This window comes from Gorilla gorilla, chromosome 13, assembly GCF_029281585.2.
Source record: "Gorilla gorilla gorilla isolate KB3781 chromosome 13, NHGRI_mGorGor1-v2.1_pri, whole genome shotgun sequence".
Classification (NCBI taxonomy): Eukaryota; Metazoa; Chordata; class Mammalia; order Primates; family Hominidae; genus Gorilla; species Gorilla gorilla.
Genome location: NC_073237.2, coordinates 84,844,517 through 84,864,084, shown reverse-complemented (window position 1 = coordinate 84,864,084; position 19,568 = coordinate 84,844,517). Strand labels below are relative to the sequence as shown.

The following is a 19,568-nucleotide window of genomic DNA, read 5'->3' as shown; positions in this document are numbered from 1 at the left end:
AGGCAGGAGAACAGCTTAACAGGGGAGGTAGAGGTTACAGTGAGCCGAGATCGCACCACTGCACTCCAGCCTGGGTGGTAGAGCAAGACTCTGTCTCAAAGAAAAAAAAAAAAAGGAGCCAGGGTGGCTCACGCCTGTAATCCCAGCACTTTGGGAGGCAGAAGCGGATGGATCACCTGAAGTGAGGAGTTTGAGACCAGCCTGGGCAACATGGTGAAACCCTGTCTCTACTAAAAATACAAAAATTAGCCGGGGCAGTAGCGCGTGCCTGTAATTCCACTACTTGGGAGGCTGAGACAGGACAATTGCTTGAGCCCGGGAGGTGGAGGTTGCAGTGAGCTGAGATCATGCCATTGCACTTAGCCTGGGCAACAGAGCAAGACTCTGTCTCAAAAAAAAAAACTGGGAGCGGGGGGGCGGGGCGGGCGCAGGGGAGGGTGATGGAGATCAATCTAAGAGGCCAAATATCCAAGTAGCATGCATTTCAGAGAGAAGAAGAAAAACAGGAGACGGTTAAAGAAGAAACACAAAATTCCACACTGTTACAGAATAAATCTATTTTTTTTTCTGGACAGTCTGTCACCCAGGCAGGAATGCAGTGACACAATCACAGCTCACAGCAGCAACACCTGAGCTCAAAGTGATCCTCCCACCTCAGCTTCCTGAGTAGCTAAAACTACAGGTACACACCATCACACCCAGCTAATTTTTTGTAGAGAAGGGGTCTCACCATGTTGCCCAGGCAGTCTCAACACTCCTGGCCTCAAATGATCCTCCTACCTCAGCTTCCCAAAGCGCTGGGATTATAGTTTATGAGCCACTGTACCTGACCTAAAGGATTAATCTGAAGATTGAAAGCCTAGAACAATAAATGAAAAAGATATACACTAACAGGCATTATCATAAAAGTTTCAGAAGACATAAAAAGCCAATTCTAAAAGTTTCCAAAGAATGGGGAATAAAACCCACTGGACACACACAAAGAATGAGAAATAAAAATGCCATTCAAAGCTGGGCACAGTGACCTACTTTTGTAATCCCAGCACTCTGGGAGGCCGAGGCGGGTGGATCACCTGAGGTTGGGAGTTCAAGACCAGCCTGACCAACATGGAGAAACCCCGTCTCTACTAAAAATACAAAATTGGCTGGGCGTGGTGGCGGATGCCTGTAATCCCAGCTACTAGGGAGGCTAAGGCAGGAGAATCACTTGAACCCAGGAGGCGGAGGTTGCAATGAGCCGAGATCATGCCACTGCATTCCAGCCCAGGCCGACAGAGCTCTCGAGACTCCACCTCAAAAAAAAAAAAGAGAGAGAGGGAGAAATATTTGTTAAATTTGAGTAGTAGGTACATGAGCATCTATGACTAACATTCCTTGTACCATCAATATGATTAAAATATATCATAAAAGGGGCCAGGCATGGTGGCTCACACCTATAATCCCAGCACTCTGGGAGGCCGAGGCGGGCAGATCACCTGAGGTCAGGAGTTCGAGATCAGCCTGACCAACATGGAAAAACCCCGTCTCTACTAAAAATGCAAAAAAGTTAGCCGAGTGTGGTGGTGCATGCCTGTAATCCCAGCCACTTGGGAGGCTGAGGCAGCAGAATCGCTTGAACCTGGGAGGCAGAGGTTGCAGTAAGCCAAGATCGTGCCATTGCACTCCAGCCTGGGCAACAAGAGCAAAACTCCATCTCAACAAAAAAAAAGAAAAAATATATCATAAAAGGAAAATACTGCAACCTTTGCTAAAATACTAAAAATGGAGGCTAACACCAGGGGAAAACGTGAAAAAAAATTTTACCATATACCCTAATAGTACTTGTTACCCAATGTCATTAGGCATAAACTGCTACTTAGCAACCAGTTAAATTTCAACATAATCACAGATAAACGTAAGTTATTTTCAAAATAGAAATTCCTGATATGTGAATGAGATAAAGAAAATATAAAATTATTACTTTCAAATACTTCCTCAATCATTCACCCTCTATGTTAAAGACAGGTACTGGGGGTCATGGCAGATGTTGGAAGTTGCCTACCCAATCTATTTACCACTGTAGCAGTTTTAAAACACAGCCACAAATTCTTTGCTACTTCTCCCATCAAGTATAGTGTCTATGCTCCCTCCCCGGAAACTTAGTGAGCCTTTGTGACTGCCTCAATGAATAGAATGCAGTAGAAGTGAACCTGTGCAAGTTCCAAGGCTAGATAAAGGCCACACAGCTGTGACAGTTTCTCTTAGGGATACTATCTGGAAGCCTCCATGTAAAGGTCCCCATAAGAAAAGAGATGCCCCAGGAGGCCGGGTGGCTAAAGCTCCAGGCTATTTAAGTCCTATCAGCCCATGTGAGTGAAGAAGCCTTTGAGATGACACCTGCCTGAGGGCATAGCTGAACTACCTAACCAACTCTGAAATGCCTACCTGGGCTTCTTGCTGCCTGAGACAAAACCCTTTTTTGGTGATTCTTCTTTCATTTGCAAATAGACACATTGGTAACTGATACAGGGACTTAGAAGCAGCAGAGCATTTGTCTATGCTAACAGGAAGAATGATTAAGACTCTATTTTATAAACAATACTGATCCTGGGGTCAGCAATCTTTCCAAAATAGGGTATACTTCTGTAATACTGTGAAATATATATATTTGGCCTTCCTCCTCCTCTTGACTTACAGCTTCCAATACCCTTGGAAACTCTGGAGTGGTAAGTGTCTTCTGTATGCTAATGGGATAACCAGAGACAGCTTCAGGATGGGAACTGGTCTCTAGTAGGACCAAGGCATGACTAAAGGATCAGGACTTTCAACCACCCACTGTTACAGGACAGGGGCTGAAGGTTGAGCTGATCATCAATGGCCACTGATGTAATCAATCATGCCTACACAATGAAGCTTCCATAAAAACCACAAAAGACAGGGTTTAGAAGAGCTTCCAGATAGCGCAACACTATCTGAAGGTTCCTGGAGGGGGGTAGATGCGCCAATGCCCCTTCCTGCGTGCCTTGCCCTATGCATCTCTCCTTCTTCCATCTGACTGTTCATCTGTATCCTTTGTAATACCCTTTATAATAAACTGGTAAAAGTTAAGTGTTTCACTGAGTTTTGTGAGTTGCTCTAGCAAACTAATTGAGCCCAGGGACAGGGCTGTGGAAACTCCAATTTATGGCTGTTCAGACCAGAAGTTCCAGAGGCCCAGATATGCATCTGAACTGGCATCAGAAGCAAGCAGCGGTCTTGTGGGACTGAGCCCTCAACCTATGAGATTTGATGCTGTCTCCAGGTGGAGAGTATCAGAATTGGATTGAAGTGAAATGATGTCTGCTGCAGAACTGTTTGATTGCTGGTGGGAAGCAACTCCTCCCCTTCCCACATTTGGGTGACCAGAGGTGCTGTGTTGTATTGAATTACATAAGAGAATAGGTGGAGGCCAGGCACACTGGCTCATTAAATGTAATCCCAACACTATGGGAGGCTGATGCAGGAGGACCGTTTGAGCTCAGGAGTTGAAGACCAGCCTGGGCAACACTGCGAAACCCTGTCTCTACAAAAAAATTAGCCAGGCTTGATGGCACACACCTGTGGTCCCAGCTAGTCAGGAGGCTGATGCAGAGACCACCTAAGCTCAGGAGTTCAAGACTGCAGTAAACTATAATCATACTACCACACTCCAGCCTATGTGAGAGAGAGGAACTCTGTCTCTTTAAAAAAGAGAGAGAATAGGCAGGAAAAAACACTTTGGTTTGTTTTTCTTGTATCTTCTTACACAACATTAAAAAATAACCTCACGGACTCTTATGCTAAAATATCTAACACACCAACTAGGATTTACACAGAACCTATTTTGTCTTTAAGCCTATGCCATATGCCATAAAAAAATCAAAGAATAAGAAAATGTAAGATCAAAGTACTTGTTAGGATTAACAATCTCACCCTTAAAAAAAAAATAAAATCTTTTGGTTTAGTTCCTTCAGTTACTTATACCATATTACACATCACTTTACTCAGCCTGCCAGGTTCCTCACAAGATGATTTCAAAATCGATAAAGAAAATAGCAATGTTCACAGCCATTAAAAAGAATGAAATCAAGTCCTTTGCAGCAACAAGGATGCAGCTAGAGGCCATTATCCTAAGTGAACTAATGCAGAAAGAGAAAACCAAATATTGCATACTCTCACTCATAAGTTGGAGCTAAATCTTGGGTTCATGTGGACATAAATATGGAAACTATCAACACCGGGGACTCCAAAGGGAAGGAGGGACGTAGCAAGGGCTGAAAAACTTCCTGCTGGAACTAGTATGTTCACTATCTGGGTGACAGCATCAATAGAAACCCAAACCTCAGCACCATACAATATACCCTTGTAACAAACCTGAACACGTACCTCTGAATCTAAAATAAAAATGGAAATTTAAAAGAAGAATGCACGTTGAATTTGGAATGCTGTATGCTGTACATATATGAACTTTAGAAAAGGAATTACTATTTCAAATGACAGAGACCTGGGAGGTTTCACCGGTCAATAAACACCTGGCAGCAATTTTTTCAATTAATGAGAAGAAATAAAAATATCTTATTCTAAACATTATGATCAATAATAACACTATTAAAAGTGCCAGGCAACTACCTAAACATTTGACTCACATCTCATTTAGTCCTTAACCCCAATAGTTACATTAATAGTCCCATTTTTTGGCCAGGCGCAGTGGCTCACACCCGTAATCCCAGCACTTTGGGAGGCTGACGCGGGAGGATCACTTGAGGTCAGGAGTTCAAGACCGGCCTGGCCAACATGGCAAAACCCCATCTCTACTAAAAATACAAAAAAACTGGCCGGGCATGGTGGCTCATGCCTGTAATCCCAGCTACTGGGGAGACCAAGGCAGGAGAATCGCCTGAACCCAGGAGGCAGAGGTTGCAGATCACCTGGAGCCAAGATCGCCTGGGCGACAGAGCGAGACTCCGTCTCAAAAAAAAAAAAAAAAAAAAAAAAAAAAAGAAAAGAAAAAAGAGAGAAAAAGAAAAAAAAAGTCCCATTTTTTTAGATGAGAAAAACTAAGGCTCAAGAGGACTAAGAAATGTGCCCATCTTTATACAGCTAATAACGGCTAGGATTCTGAGTAAGCTCTCATATACCTTAAACTTCAGTCATCACCAACCCAAATTAATCTTACTGACAAATATTAAATATTTAAATGAATATTATCTTTATAAAAGAGAACCTAAAATAAAGATAAAGGGTACTTAGAAATCTTAATTCTTGTGGTTTTTCTACAACGGAACTCCAAATACTACAGTAAATAAATAGAAGAAATTGTTCTAAATCACTTAAGTTTGTACTATTAATAATAATTTTTATAGAATAATTGATTCATTTGTCAAAGAACCCTAAAATGTTCTTTTTCAACATTCAAATATATGTCTGAAATGGAGAAGAATGCTTTTCAAGTCCCAAAGAAAGTATGACTTACCTATTTTATAGGGTATTCTATAAGATTTTGTTTATCTTTATTGGGGCAGGCACGCTAAAAATCAGGCAAAGACTAACTTCTATTCAAGTTATACTAGCTATGTGCCACAAAAATAAGAATGAATGTAATTTTTATTAAAATTTCCACGCCAGTAAACTTTTCAAGTAAACACAAGAAATTCCAAGTTTATCTTTCTTCCTAAAAGCTGCTCTCAGTACACTAAATCTCACTAAATCCAACTCATTGTCACCTCACTTTAACTCTTCCAAAAAAAACTCCTTTTACTATAATCCTATTAACAGATATTTACAATTCACTTGCTAAATTTACTAGACATTTATAACCTGCTAAAGGATTATACAGAAATTTCATGTGACTACTTCCCTTTCAAGAAACTTAAATCTGCTTAATATATGCATATGTGTATAACATACTAGAAATGACAAAGTTTTTCGCTAGCTATTATGTGAAAGTACCCAAATTTTACACTTGTTTGAAATGAATTATATTAAAGTATATATTTAAATATGTGTAGAACCGCAATGCCTACCTGCATCAGCTCTGGACCGCTGGCCAGGTGTCTTTCCGAATGGGGTCTTCATTCATCTGTATTTAAGTGAGCAGCGGAGCTGCTGGACTAGGGTGAAAATTCAATATTCTCCAATTTGAAACTTTTCACAGAATGTTAGTGTTCTGGTTAATCCACCATCCAAGTGTCTCTTTTACGAGTTCAGCAAAAATACGTGAAATCACAAGCACTCTGTAAAACAGTGAAACAGTTCATTACTAGAGCATCAAGAGAGCAAAATTATGCCTAGTCAGCCATTAAACATAAAATTTTAAGCAAAAGTATTAGCTAAAGTGCATTTTGTCCCAAAGCAATTAACTTTATTTCCTAAGACCTGGGTTCTTAGGACATGACAAAGTAGAAAGGAGAAAAAGAGGTGATAGACTCTTTAAAAAAAGAGGCCTGGGACATGTGCAAGACCCAAAAGTGAAGCTCTTCCACGATCAACTGGAACACAATACAGCTGCTGTCTGGCATCCCCATTATTATCCTAAAGCATCCTGCTGCTAGAAACCAGAAAAGGGTGGATGCTGGGATTTCACAGAAGATTTAGACAGCATGGCCCATCTCTCTAATGGGACACAAAGAATCAGAGTATGGGGGTGGGAGACGGGTGTGAGGTTACTGGGGAGGCAGAGTGGAAGGACAGCACGGGGGCAGCACAGGAAATCATGTTCAAGACAGAGTAACAGCGAGGCTTAAGATCAGCAGGCCAGGGTCTTGGGCAAGAGAAAGAATTACAGCCAAACACGTCTCTGAGTTTCCCTTTCTGCTCACAAGCTTCCAGAAACTAAAGAAAAAGGTCGAGAAATATCAGCGGAGCCTCAAAGAAAGTTCCTCACCCATGCAAATGCCAAAGTCATTTTATGGAAGCAGTGTCTTTTTTTTTTTTTTTTTTGAGACAGAGTCTCGCTGTGTCGCCAGACTGGAATGCAGTGGCACAACCTTGGCTCACTGTAACCTCCGCCTCCCGGGTTCAAGCAATTCTGCCTCAGCCTCCAGAGTAGCTGGAACTACAGGTGTGCGCCACCATGCCCAGCTAATTTTTGTATTTTTAGTAAAGATGGGGTTTCACCATGTTGGTCAGGATGGTCTCAACCTCCTGACCTTGTGATCCACCTGCCTCGGCCTCCCAAAGTGCTGGGATTACAGACGTGAGCCACTGCACCCTGCCAGAAGCAGTGTTATCTTTTAAACCAAATTTAGTTCCTAGAGATATAGCAGGTCTGTTTCACCACTCAATGATGGAGAGAGACTAGGCCTAAGATGAAGGCTATCAGGACAACTGGTTGCTTACTCACCTTTCCCTGAGAGCCTATCCAGCTGCCACATCAAATCTCATATCCCTCTTTTCCCTCATTAAACTCTCTTCCCACTCAGACCTATGGAATGGGCCCCTATTACTCTCTTCCCCCAGCCTGCCCAAACCTCTCCAGAAGGTAAAGTCGTTCTTCAGCAAAGTGCAGTCTACTTTGACCACATGACCCTACCACCAATAGCTCCCCCAAAAAGATGGTTTGCATTTGTCACCACACACCCTGACACAATCTCTCCTACCCCAATGCTCACCCTAGAAGCACATGCCATAACACTAGTCATAACAGCTATCCCTTTTTGTTACTTTTCTACCTGTGAATCTTCCGTCATTGGCACACATTTGTTGAAGATTATGGTATCGGCTTTACTTCTTTTCCTCCATGATCCCATCAACATTCCTGACATCCTCAACATCCACACATATGATCCATTCAACCTCCCGCCTGGCTCTTAGACACCCTCCCTTCAAACCACTTACCCTACACTTCATCTATTCTCACAGTCTCAACATAGACCTTTTTATCAACAATAACTGCAATAATCCCAAAACCTTTATTTCAAGTATCTCATACTCAAAACCATCTCTGATCATTCTAGTTTTCTTACACTGACACTCCCATTCCAACAATTCTTTGATGCAACCAGTACCAATGTACAGCTTTACTGTTTTTCCAATATCGCATTATCTCCCTCAGGGACTAACTTCCCTTATTATTCTGCTTAGATTTTCATGGATGGTCAATCACATCACGATGATTATTATTCCATTGCTTTTCTCAATTTTCTTCCCTTCTCTTCTTGTCATTGTTGTACGGCAAAACCCTAACCCAAATCCCTTCCTAGAGTGCTTACAACGTAAAGTGGTTAAACATGGATGAAAAACATACAAAAATTTCACTTCAAATTTGTAATCTCATATCTCAACTGTGCATTCAACAATACTACCCACAGCCTCAGCAGATAGGCTTGCTATTGGCTAGGAAAACAGAACCAAAGAGAACTACTCAACTACTCATCACTTTACCACCAAATTGACTAACTGATCAGTACCCTTTGTCTCCATAATAAAAGATGCAATATCTCTGAGCCACATTCAACCCTGTCACTTGCCTAATCAATCCCATCCTTTTTCTCTGTATACATTTACCACTAGCATAGTCCCATCAGCATACAACACACGATGTAAAGGCCAGGCACAGTGGTTCACACCTGTAAACCCAACACCTTGGGAGGCCAAAGTAGGCAGATCACTTGAGCTCAAAAGTTCGAGACCAGCCTGGCCAACATGGCGAAACCGTCTCTACAAAAAACAAAAAAAAAAATTAGCTGAACATGGCGTATGCCCTCGATCCCAGCTACTCGAGATGCTGAGGCAGGAGAATCACTTGAACCCGGGAGGCAGAGGTTGTAGTGAGCCAAGATCACACCACTGCACTCCAGCCTGGATGACAGAGTGAGACTCCATCTCAAAAAAGTACAATAAATAAAGAAGATCAAGAGCTTTTTATTTAAAAAAAAAAAAAATACATGATGTAGGCTGGGCACAGTGGTTCGCACCTGTAATCCCAGCACTCTGGGGGACCGAGGTGGGCAGATCACCTGAGGCCAGGAGTTCAAGACCCGGTCTCTACTAAAAATACAAAAATTAGCCAGGTGTGGTGGTGCATACCTGTAACCCCAGCTACTTACGAGGCTGAGGTAGGAGAACTGTTTGAACTCGGGAGGCAGAGGTTAGAGTGAGCCGAGATTGCACCACTGCACTACAGCCTGGGTGACAGAGCAAGACTGTCACAAAACAAACAAACAAACAAAAAAACCACAAACCATAATGTAGTATTTCCCAATTTTAAAAAACATCCCATGACTCCACTCCCTTTCTGTGCTCTTTACAGAATGACTTCAAAGATCAAGAAAAAAAATTTTGCCTGAGCCACTGCACCCAGCCAGATTAAAGAAATTTTAAAACTACATAAAATCAATTTATCCTAACAAATTCATTCAATGAAATGAAAATTTTAACTTACTGATATTCTGAAGTATGTACCCTCCTATCAGATTTAAGCTTATCTTAGCAGTATTTTCTGCTGTTTTCCACTTCATTAAAATTTCAAGTTGAACTTGTTAATAAACTAAAAATTTAAGACAGGAGTAGAAGGAAGAGTTGCAGTGGGGGAAGGATACACGGTGGCTATTTGAATAATATTAGAACGCAAAACTCCAGATAAGAGTCCTTCCCTTGGCTGGGTGTGGTGGCTCACGCCTGTAATCCCAGCATTTTGGGAGGCCAAGGTGGACGATCACCTGAGGTCAGGAGTTCAAGACCAGCCTGGCCAACATAGTGAAACTCGGTCTCCTCTAAAAATACAAAAATTAGCCAGGCATGGTGGTGGGCAGCTGTAATCCCAGCTACTCGGGAGGCTGAGGCAGGAGAATCGCCTGAACCCGGGAGGCGGAGGTTGCAGTAAGCTGAGATAGTGCCACTGCACTCCAGCCTGGGCGACAAGAGCAAGACTTCATTTCAAAAAAAAGAAAGAAAGAAAGAAAAAAGAGTCCTTCCCTCATGTTGAGATGTAATCTAAAAAATAAAATAAAATTTTAGAGTCCTTTCTCTTTTTTGAGTTGCAAGTAATAAATAGTTCAACCACCTGATCTTATCCTAACTCCTGTTAAGACCAGAAAGAAATGCAGAGACAGATCAAAAGGAAAAAACTAATGAGTGCTAACTAATGAAACCCTGGTTTTAACAGCTGCCACGTAAGGCTTTCAAAATTCAGATGGACTAGAGCTTTTCTAAAACAAATCCCACTCTTCTTTGACTGGAAAAGGTTGAACTTAATTTGCTCAGGTTTTTTTAAAGATATACCATCTTCACCTTAAGTTATTCTACTAAGTGATTAACTTTGTAAATGAAAACTGAAGGAAAAAACTGAAGGAAACAAAAAAATTTTAGATTCACAGTTAGCATTATTTCTAGGTTAGCAGAACCTTCAAGTGTTACGGAAAATATTGTCAAATGGAGCTTAATTATAAGGCCATTAAAAAGAAGGTCCTGCATTCAGAGAGACCCATCAATAGTTGCTAAATCTATCAAGAGAAAGGTTGCTAGAGAACAATAATTATATGGTATCAAAACAAGTAACTCCACAGGTTACTCGTTCATTATAAAGGGGAAAATGTTACTGCTTTACAATGGAGCAATCTTGACGCTTCACTACAACGGAATTGAAAGATAAAACAATTTGGCATCATTAAAAGGGAATCAACCTCGCTTTATTCACTTCTTAATGTGATATGACGCAAAGCAGACTATATCACTTATAAAATACTCGTCAAAAATGTTTTACCTCCAGGTGAAATGTGGCAATATAAAATATATTAAAAAAAATCTAGTCAAGCTTTTAGATCGAATTTCTAGTTTACAGAAATACAGGTGATGCAGAAGCAACTTAGACAACACCATGAGGAAACAGACAAATTAGAAAGGTGGACTTTGTACATGAAAAGTGGGCCATACTCTTCAAAAAGTCAGTGTCAAAAAAGAAAAATGGTAGACATACTGCTCTAGACTAAAAGAGACTAAAGACTCAACAATAAGACACAATGAATAAACCCTAAACACACGGTTTATTGGGGCGGGGGGAGGGGGCTGGAGAAAGCTACAAAAGACACTTAAGGCCAGGCACAATGGCTCATGCCTGTAATCCTAATCCTTTGGAAGGCTGAGGAGTGGATCACTTGAGCCCAGGAGTTCAAGTGATCAACACAGTAAGGATAGCTGTGGGTGGTGGTGCACATCTGTAGTACCAGCTACCAGCTACTCAGGAGGCTGAGGTAGGAGGATCACATGAGACCAGGAGGTTAAGGCTGCAGTGAGCCATGATCGAGCCACTGCACTTCGGCTTGGGCAACTGAGTGAGACACTGTATCAAAAGAAAAAACACACAGACACACACACACACACATTTAAGACAACTGGGAAAATTTAAATGCAGACTAAACATTAGATATTGTAAGATTATCATTAAATTTTAAAAGCACGACAAAGACATTGTGGTTATGCCTGAGAATATATTCTTTGGAAACATGCTGAAATGCTTAAAGAGGTAGACTCACAATTTCTGTAAGTTAACTTCAAATAATTCAGGGAAAGAAAACAATACATACATGAGGGTTAACACAAATATCAAAAGACAAAATTACAATAATGTGGTTTAAGGATCTTAAACAGCTTTATTTACGATTCTAGAATCAAGCAACACTTTGTTCCATAAAATAGAATGAGCATCCAATGAGCAGAGCAGAGGCTACATGTACAGACAGAACAGGCCTGAAGAAAGCAGAAACAAAGAACTGTGAAAATAATTCAAAATCAAATCTGCTGGAAGTTTTTAAATTATTTTCAGCCTTAAAGAAATGTGATAATGGGATCTGAGTCACATGACAGGCAGCTTTAGTCCTCTGATAATGAATTAGCCTCTTTACCTACACTGTTTTGTAAAATGTTGGAAAAGACTAAAGGGCTCCAGAGAAGACCCCCATCCCTCTAAACTTAATCTTCATTGTAGATTAACTTCCTTCTTTTACACAAAGACCTCAAGACTACCACACTAAGATGGAATGTTAAATAAACTCTTTTAAATTGGAAAAGGAAAAGAAAAGAACTGTAACTAATCAAATTGCTATAACTCATAAACCAACCTTGTATGGAAAATGTGGCAATCCTGTTAAATTTGTTTTCTGCCTACATAAGCAAGACCTTAAACTTTTCAGCTTCGGAGGACTGACTGGCTCCATTCCTCTGGATTCTGTGCTACCCAGTTGGCTACTCTCAGTTTTGCACTTGAGTAAAACTCTTTTGTTTTTGTTTCTGTTTTGTTTTGTTGAGACGGAGTCTCGCTCTGTTGCTCAGGCTGGAAGTGCAATGGCGCAATTTCGGCTCGCTGCAACCTCCGCCTCCCAGGTTCAAGTTATTTTCCTGCCTCAGCCTTCCGAGGAGCTGGGATTACAGGCATGCGCCACCGCATCCAGATAATTTTGTAATTTTAGTAGAGACGAGGTTTCTCCATGTTGGTCAGGCTGGTCTTGAACTCCCAACCTCAAGTGATCCACCCGCCTCGGACTTCCAAAGTGCTGGGATTATAGGCATGAGCCACCGCGCCTGGCCTGAATAAAACTCTTTTAAACTTGACTGTGATCCTTTTGATTATTTCAGGATGGCAGAACAAAAAGCGGACTGGTCATTTCAAAGTTACTTTCCTTGTAAGGAAGGAATGAAAAAACAGGACAATAGAGAAATCACTGATTGGGAACTGCATTATCATGCCAACTGGAACTGCCTGGTTTGAGAAATTAAGGCTATTCCTCTCTCTTGATTTCTGGAAAGGTCCGATAACACCTCAGTTTGGTAGTCTGGAACCTCAGCATGAGTGGCTCCATTTAGATTTTAGTCTGGTCTATTGTGGCCCAGTGCAGAAGATTAGCTCAAAACAATGGCACCACCTACAATTTCCATTCAACATGAACATGGCAAAATATTTTTTAATGTAGGTGAAGAGAATATTAGTGTTCACTAATGTTATTCTTTGAACTTTTATTTCAGTTCAAATTTTTCATAAGAAATTAAGAGAAAAAAAGATGCTGGATTTTCCTTTGCTAAGTCCATCTTTATTAAATATAGTTAAGTATTGTTACAAAGTTTCAGTGCTGCAAAATAAATAGCACTCGAATACAAAATTTTTTTTTTTTTTTCTTCTCAGCAAGGCAATTTACTTCTATAGAAGGGTGCGCCCTCACAGATGGAGCAATGGTGAGCACACTACCTGCACAAGGGAGAGCAAGGGGTTCCTATTCCTGACGCACGTGGCCCCTGCTGCTGTGTCGTTCCCCTACTGGCTAGGGTTAGACTGCACAGGCTAAACTATTTCCAACTGGCTAATTTAAAGAGAGTGACGGGGTGAGTGGTTTGTCGGGAAAAATGGTTATGACAGAACAGGAAATCAGAATGAGTCAGGGTGGAGAATGAGTCAGGGTGGAGCAGGTAATCAGAATGAGCCAGGGTGGAGCACGTAATAGGAATGAGGGTGGGAAAGGCTGCTTTAAGAGGAAGTTAATTTTAAAAGTAGAAGGCAAAGAATTGAACATACTGACATATTGATTCTTTGAAGAGAAATTTAGAACTCTTATCTAACAGTATCCAGGCTTGCAATTTTACTAATCTTAAAAATGTGTCATGAACTTAAATTCTGAAACTCAAAATTCTCATTCTATTGCAATCTCAAAGGAGATCAAAAAATTCTCCAACTACTTACCAGAAAAATGACCGTTCACTGAGCACTCGCTATGTGTCATGCACTCCTCACAACCATGAGGAAGATATGCACTATAACTATTCCATCTTGGAAACTGAAAAACTGCAGCACAGACATTAAAATAACTTGGTCAAGGTCACACAGACTGCAACTAGCATTGTCGAGATAAACGTCCTATTTAAAAATAAACACATAGATTGCTTCAATAAAGGAATAGGGTATCACGAAATCAATGACAACGTATTGTCTCCAAAAAGGCTAAAACATGAATATTTCAACATTTCAGATATAAAAGCAGTAATTCTCAGGAAACAGAGTCATATCAAAGTATTTGTTGCCTGCTGCTATCACTGAACAGTACTATTTATAAAAAGAAAATTGACTCCTAAAACTGTTTAAGCAAAAATACTAAGTTCCCAAATCTTAACACCAGGACCACTAATGAAAAAGTATACAGGAGCACTAATAGTGAAACATGTCAAGTGTAAACTGAAGCTTGGGCTGTCAACAAGTTGTCTTAAAACTGTTACCTTGGTATGCAAGAAGATTTAAACAAAAAAGAAAAAAAAATTGTTGTCACACAAGGTTAAACATGTGAAGAAATATATACTTTGTTCTTCCATTTCCTGGTACCCAAATTCCTAAAACTCTAGGAATACCAGTGTCTTTTTTATGCTAATGAGATGAATGATGTCTGATGGCTTCTGGATAGCCTCAGGAAGCGGTTTGATTGCCAGGGGAACCCACCAGTGGTTAGAGGGTTGGAACTTTCAGCCCTACCCTGGGAAGGGAGGCGGGTAGAGGAGAGGGCTAAAAGCTAAGCTGATCACCAGTGGGCAATGACATAATCAATCATGCCGGCTTACTGAAGATTACAGAAAAACCCAAAAGGACAGCTGCAAGAAACTTAAGGTTCGTGAACGCATGGAAGTACTGTGAGGGTGATGAGCCCAGAGTAGGCAGGGGAGTTCCACACTCCTCCTTTGCCTTATGCATCTCTCTTCCATCTGGCTGTTCCTGAGTTGTATTCTTTATTATAAAATGGTAATCTAGCAAATACACTGTTTCCCTGAGTTCTGTGAGTGATTCTAGCAAATTACAAAACCTCTTTGAAAGAGGAATCACAGGAGTCTCCAATTTATAGCTAGTGTGTCAGAAGCACATAACATAACCTGGACTTGGCTGGGGTGTGGTGGCTCATGCCTGTAATCCCAGCACTTTGCAGGCCAAAGCCAGCGGATCACTTGAGGTCAGGAGTTCGAGCCTAGCCTGGCCAACATGGTGAAACCCCATCTCTACTAAAAATACAAAAATTAGCTGGGCATGGTGGCACGCGCCTGTAGTCCCAGCTACAGGGGAGGCTGAGAAAGGAAAATTGCTTGAACCCGAGAGGCGGAGGTTGCAGTGGGCCGAGATCACACCACTGCATTCCAGCCTGGGTGGCAGAGTGAGAACTCCATCTCACAAATAATAAATAAGTAAATAAATAAAATAAATAACCTGGACTTGCAATTGGCATGAGAAGTGGGGGCAGCCTTGTGGGATGTGATGCTATTTCCAGGTGGATACTCTGAGAAGTTAAACTGTAGGACAACCAACTGGAGTCATCAGAGAAAACGAGACACAGATAATGTAGGGAAAACCCACACACATTTGATCACAGAAGTGTTGTGCTGAGTATGAGCATAGAGAATAAGAATTTGTTTCTCCTTTATAACTTAGTGGGGATTACATAAATTATCACAGACATTTATACGGAAAAAACATATAGCTAAAATCTAAATACAGAGCATAGATATTATGAAGGGCTAATTAGCTTTCTTAAATATGGCATGTAGTTACAAAGAATAACAACCTTACTTTAAGAAGTGTCATGATGTCTGCAATTTAATGCAACTTTCAAATGGTTCAATAATAAAAAACAGTAGAGCAAAATGTTAGCAAATTAAAATCTTGATATCAGGTAGACAGGTTAGGTCACTCTGCTATCGTTTCAACTCTTCTATGTGTAGAAAATTTCATTCAAGGCTGGGCGCGGTGGCTCACGCCTGTAATCCCAGCACTTTGGGTGGCTGAAGTGGGCAGATCACCTGAAGTTGGGAGTTCAAGACTAGCCTGACCAACATGGAAAAACCCCGTCTCTATTAAAAATACAAAATTAGCTAGGCGTGGTGGCACATGCCTGTAATCCCAGATACTCGGGAGGCTGAGGCAGGAGAATCACTTGAACTCAGGAGGTGGAGGTTGCAGTGAGCCGAGATCATGCTACTACACTCCAGCCCGGGCAACAAGAGCGAAACTCCATCTCAAAAAATAAAGAAAGAAAAAGAAAATTTCATTTAAAAAGTTTAGGGAAAAAACAGCAGGGGAAAGTAGTAACTAAGTTTAGAACCAGCAGCAGCATCACAAGAGTTTACCAGTTAAGTTTGTAACTAAGACATTATTATTAAAAGGAGAGAAATGCCAGATGTGGTGGTATACATCTGTAGTTCCAGTTCAGGAGGCTGAGGTGGGAGGATCCCATGAGCCCAAGAATTTGATGCTGCAGACAGCTATGATCAAGTCACAGTGCACTCCAGCCTAGGTGACAGAATGAGACCCCATCTCTAAAAATAAACAAATAAAACAAAAATAGGGTAAGAAAGGATGGTTTAGCAGAGAAGAAATTTAAAAACAAAAAAGAGGAAAAGACAGCAAAATATCTGCAATTCCTGAATGTAGATGTTGAGTACAGATATTAACTGCCTGTTTCAACTTTTCTATGTTAGAAATGTTTCACAACAAAAATTTAGGGTCAATGGTTTTAGGTTTTATAGTTCTGGAAAGAAAAAATACTCAAGAGTACAACTCAAAACCTTCCCAGGTAACTACAAGAATTTATTAGACATTCTTGGGCCAGGCGCGGTGGCTCATGCCTGTAATGGCAGCACTTTGGAAGGCCAAGTCGGGCGGATCACGAGGTCAGGAGATTGAGACCATCCTAGCTAACACAGTGAACCCGATCTCTACTAAAAATACAAAAAAAAAAAAATTAGCCGAGCATGGTGGCAGGCGCCTGTAGTCCCAGGTACTCAGGAGGCTGAGGCAGGAGACTGGCATGAACCCGGGAGGCAGAGCTTTCAGTGAGCCGAGGATGCACCACTGCACTCCAGCCTGAGCGACAGAGCTAGACTCCATCTCAAAAAAAAAATTATTAAATATTCTTATTTAAAATGTTACAATGGGCAGGGTGGGGCTCACACCTGTAATCCCAACACTTTGGAAGACCAAGGTAGGAAGATCACTTGAGTCCAGGAGTTCCAGACCAGCCTGGGCTACACAGTAAGACCTCATTGCTATAAAAAAATAAAAAATAAAAATTAGCCAAGTGTGGTGGTGCATGCCTGTAGTCCCAGCTAACTGGGAGGCTGGGGTGGGAGGATCACTTAAGCCTGGGAAACAGAGGTTGCAGTGAGCCAGGATGGCATCACTGCACTGGGTGACAGAGCAAGACCTTTCTCAAAAAATAAATGTTACAATGAATGGAACTTAAGGACAATATTCTAGGGGCCTCTGGTGTAGGTTCTGCCTTTAGCTAAAACTTCAAAGATTAAAATAAAGGGCTCAATCCTTATAAAGTATTGCTAATTACACAATGTTCAGCTACTTAAGGATCCTGGCAAAGCAGCTATCATATATACCAAGTAGATATCTGAAGGCCTTCAGAGCCCAAATTCTCTATCAATATAAAAATTATCAGGCCAGGCGCAGTGGCTCACATCTGTAATCCCAGCACTTTGGGAGGCTGAGGCGGGCAGATCACAAGGTCAGGAGATTGAGACCATCCTGGCTAACACGGTGAAACCCCGTCTCTACCAAAAATACAAAAAATTAGCCAGGCGTGGTGGCGTGCACCTTTAGTCTCAGCTACTCAGGAGGCTAAGGCAGGAAAACTGCTTGAACCCAGGAGGTGGAGGTTGCAGTGAGCCGAGATCATGCCACTGCACTCCACCATGGGTGACACAGCGAGACTCCATCTCAAAAAACAAACAAAAAAAATTATTAAACACCCTAAACCACTAAATATCTAAACACCAAGTTTTAATACAAGTGTAATACGTGGTCAAAATTTATAAGGACCATGGATTTGGACAGGAGAAAAAATTTTATCTTCATCTTTCCTAACCTCTACCTGAAGTACAGCACTTCATTCTATCATGAATGCATGCAACAAACCACAGTATTAGTAGTAGTACTTCCAACTTCTCAACAATAGAAATCACATATATTTCCATCCCATTGCATTTGTTGTAGCTCAAAATACCACTTAAACTCATCAACTGACACTTGACTAGATTTGCCACCAGGACAGAGCACATAGTCTTCTCATGCAGGCACTCAGGCACAGCTCAGGTCAGCCACGTGATATCACTAGGCCTGGTCCTTAGGCATCAAACTGAAAACAGAATTGCTGACTGTGGTATAACAAAGAGATTGGATGGCCTTTGTCCCAGCTCCAGTTGGTGCCCTTTAAATCCCTGAAATGTCCTGAGAGGGACAGGGCATCTCCGTGATTCACAGTGAGCACCTAGTTTATGCTAACAAGATTTCAGAATGTGGAGGTGGGGGGCTGGCCAAACCAGAAAGACCAACCATGGCATTAGAAGGTTGGGGCTCTGAGCCCCAGGATAACAGTCCAAAGTTCAGAGAGGGGAGCAAGAAATTGCGTTCAAGCTCAAGGCCAATGATTCAATGGATCATGCTGATGTAATTAAGCACCAATAAAAACTCTGGACACAGAGGCTCACATGAGCTTTCCTGATTAATACCCTGTTCTCCATAGGAGGGCATGAACACTTCGTATCTGAGACCTTCCCAGACACTGCCCTATATGTCACTTCTTATGGTTGGTCCTAATTTGTATTTTTTTTTTTTTGCTATAATAAACTATAAGTACTGGACTTTCTTGAGTTTTGTGAGTCATCCTAACTGAATTATCAAACTTGAGTGTGATGGAAACCTCCACATTTGTACTTGGTCAGAAATAAAAGTAACATGGGAGCCCCCGAAGTTTGCAGCTGGTATCCAAAGTGAGGGCAGTCTTGTGAAAACCTATTAACTTTGATCTAAGTCAAACTGTATCGAAATCATACATCCATAATGCTCACTAAAATTCCCCATCAACAATTATTTGTTAATGATTATATAAAAGGAGGTAAGCAACACCACCCCACAATTTATTTTTATTAAACATCAAAACCTTAATTTTGGCCCGGCGCAGTGGCTCACACCTGTAGAGTGTGAGGCCTTGGGAGGCCAACACGTTAGGAGGCCAAGGCAGGCTGATTGCTTGAGGTCAGGAGTTTGAGACCAGCCTGGCCAAAATGGTGAAACCCTGTCTCTACTAAAAAAAATTAGCCAGGTGTGGTGGTGCACACCTGTAGTCCCAGCTACTCAGGAGGCTGAGGTAGAAGAATCGCTTGAACCTGGGAGGCTGAGGTTGCAGTAAGCCAAAATCGCACCACTGCACTCCAGACTGGGCGATACAGGGAGACTGCCTTAAAAATAAAATAAAAAAAAAAAAACAGAACAAAAACACCTTGGCCAGGGAAGTGGCTCACACCTGTAATCCCAACACTTTAGGAGGCCAAGGCAGGCAGATCACCTGATGTCAGGAGTTTGAGACCAGCCTGGCCAACATGGTGAAATCCCATCTCTACAAAAATTAGCCAGATGTGGTGGCACGCACCTGTAGTGCCAGCTACTCAGGAGGCTGAGGCAGGAGAATCGCTCGAACCTGGGAGGCAGAGGCTGCAGTGAGCCAAGATCGCACTACTGCACTCTAGCCTGAGCAACAGAGCAAAACTCCATCTCAAAAAAAAAAAAAAAAACTTAATTTTAATATCTTAAAAAACAAAATCTGAAT

The 19,568-nt window shown here is 41.5% G+C and overlaps 1 protein-coding gene across 16 annotated transcripts in view; it reads right to left on the bottom strand.

Moving 5' to 3' along the window:
* SPIN1 (spindlin 1) overlaps positions 1 to 19,568 on the bottom strand; it is a 90,107-nt gene that overhangs the window by 47,228 nt on the left and 23,311 nt on the right. For 4 of the 16 annotated variants that reach the window (XM_063696533.1, XM_055350909.2, XM_055350913.2 and 1 more), the window contains exons 2-3: positions 13,664 to 13,837; positions 6,021 to 6,230 (exon numbers count right to left, since the gene is read on the bottom strand). The exons of 1 other annotated variant lie outside the window; for it this stretch is intronic. In XM_063696533.1, the coding sequence (XP_063552603.1) occupies positions 6,021 to 6,072 (52 nt within the window). In that variant the 5' untranslated portion in view covers positions 6,073 to 6,230; positions 13,664 to 13,837. Of the gene's footprint in view, positions 1 to 6,020; positions 6,231 to 13,663; positions 13,838 to 16,144; positions 16,270 to 16,905; positions 16,994 to 19,568 lie in introns of those variants that run through there. 11 more of the 16 variants (XM_055350915.2, XM_004048218.4, XM_055350917.2 and 8 more) reach the window with 5 other exon arrangements.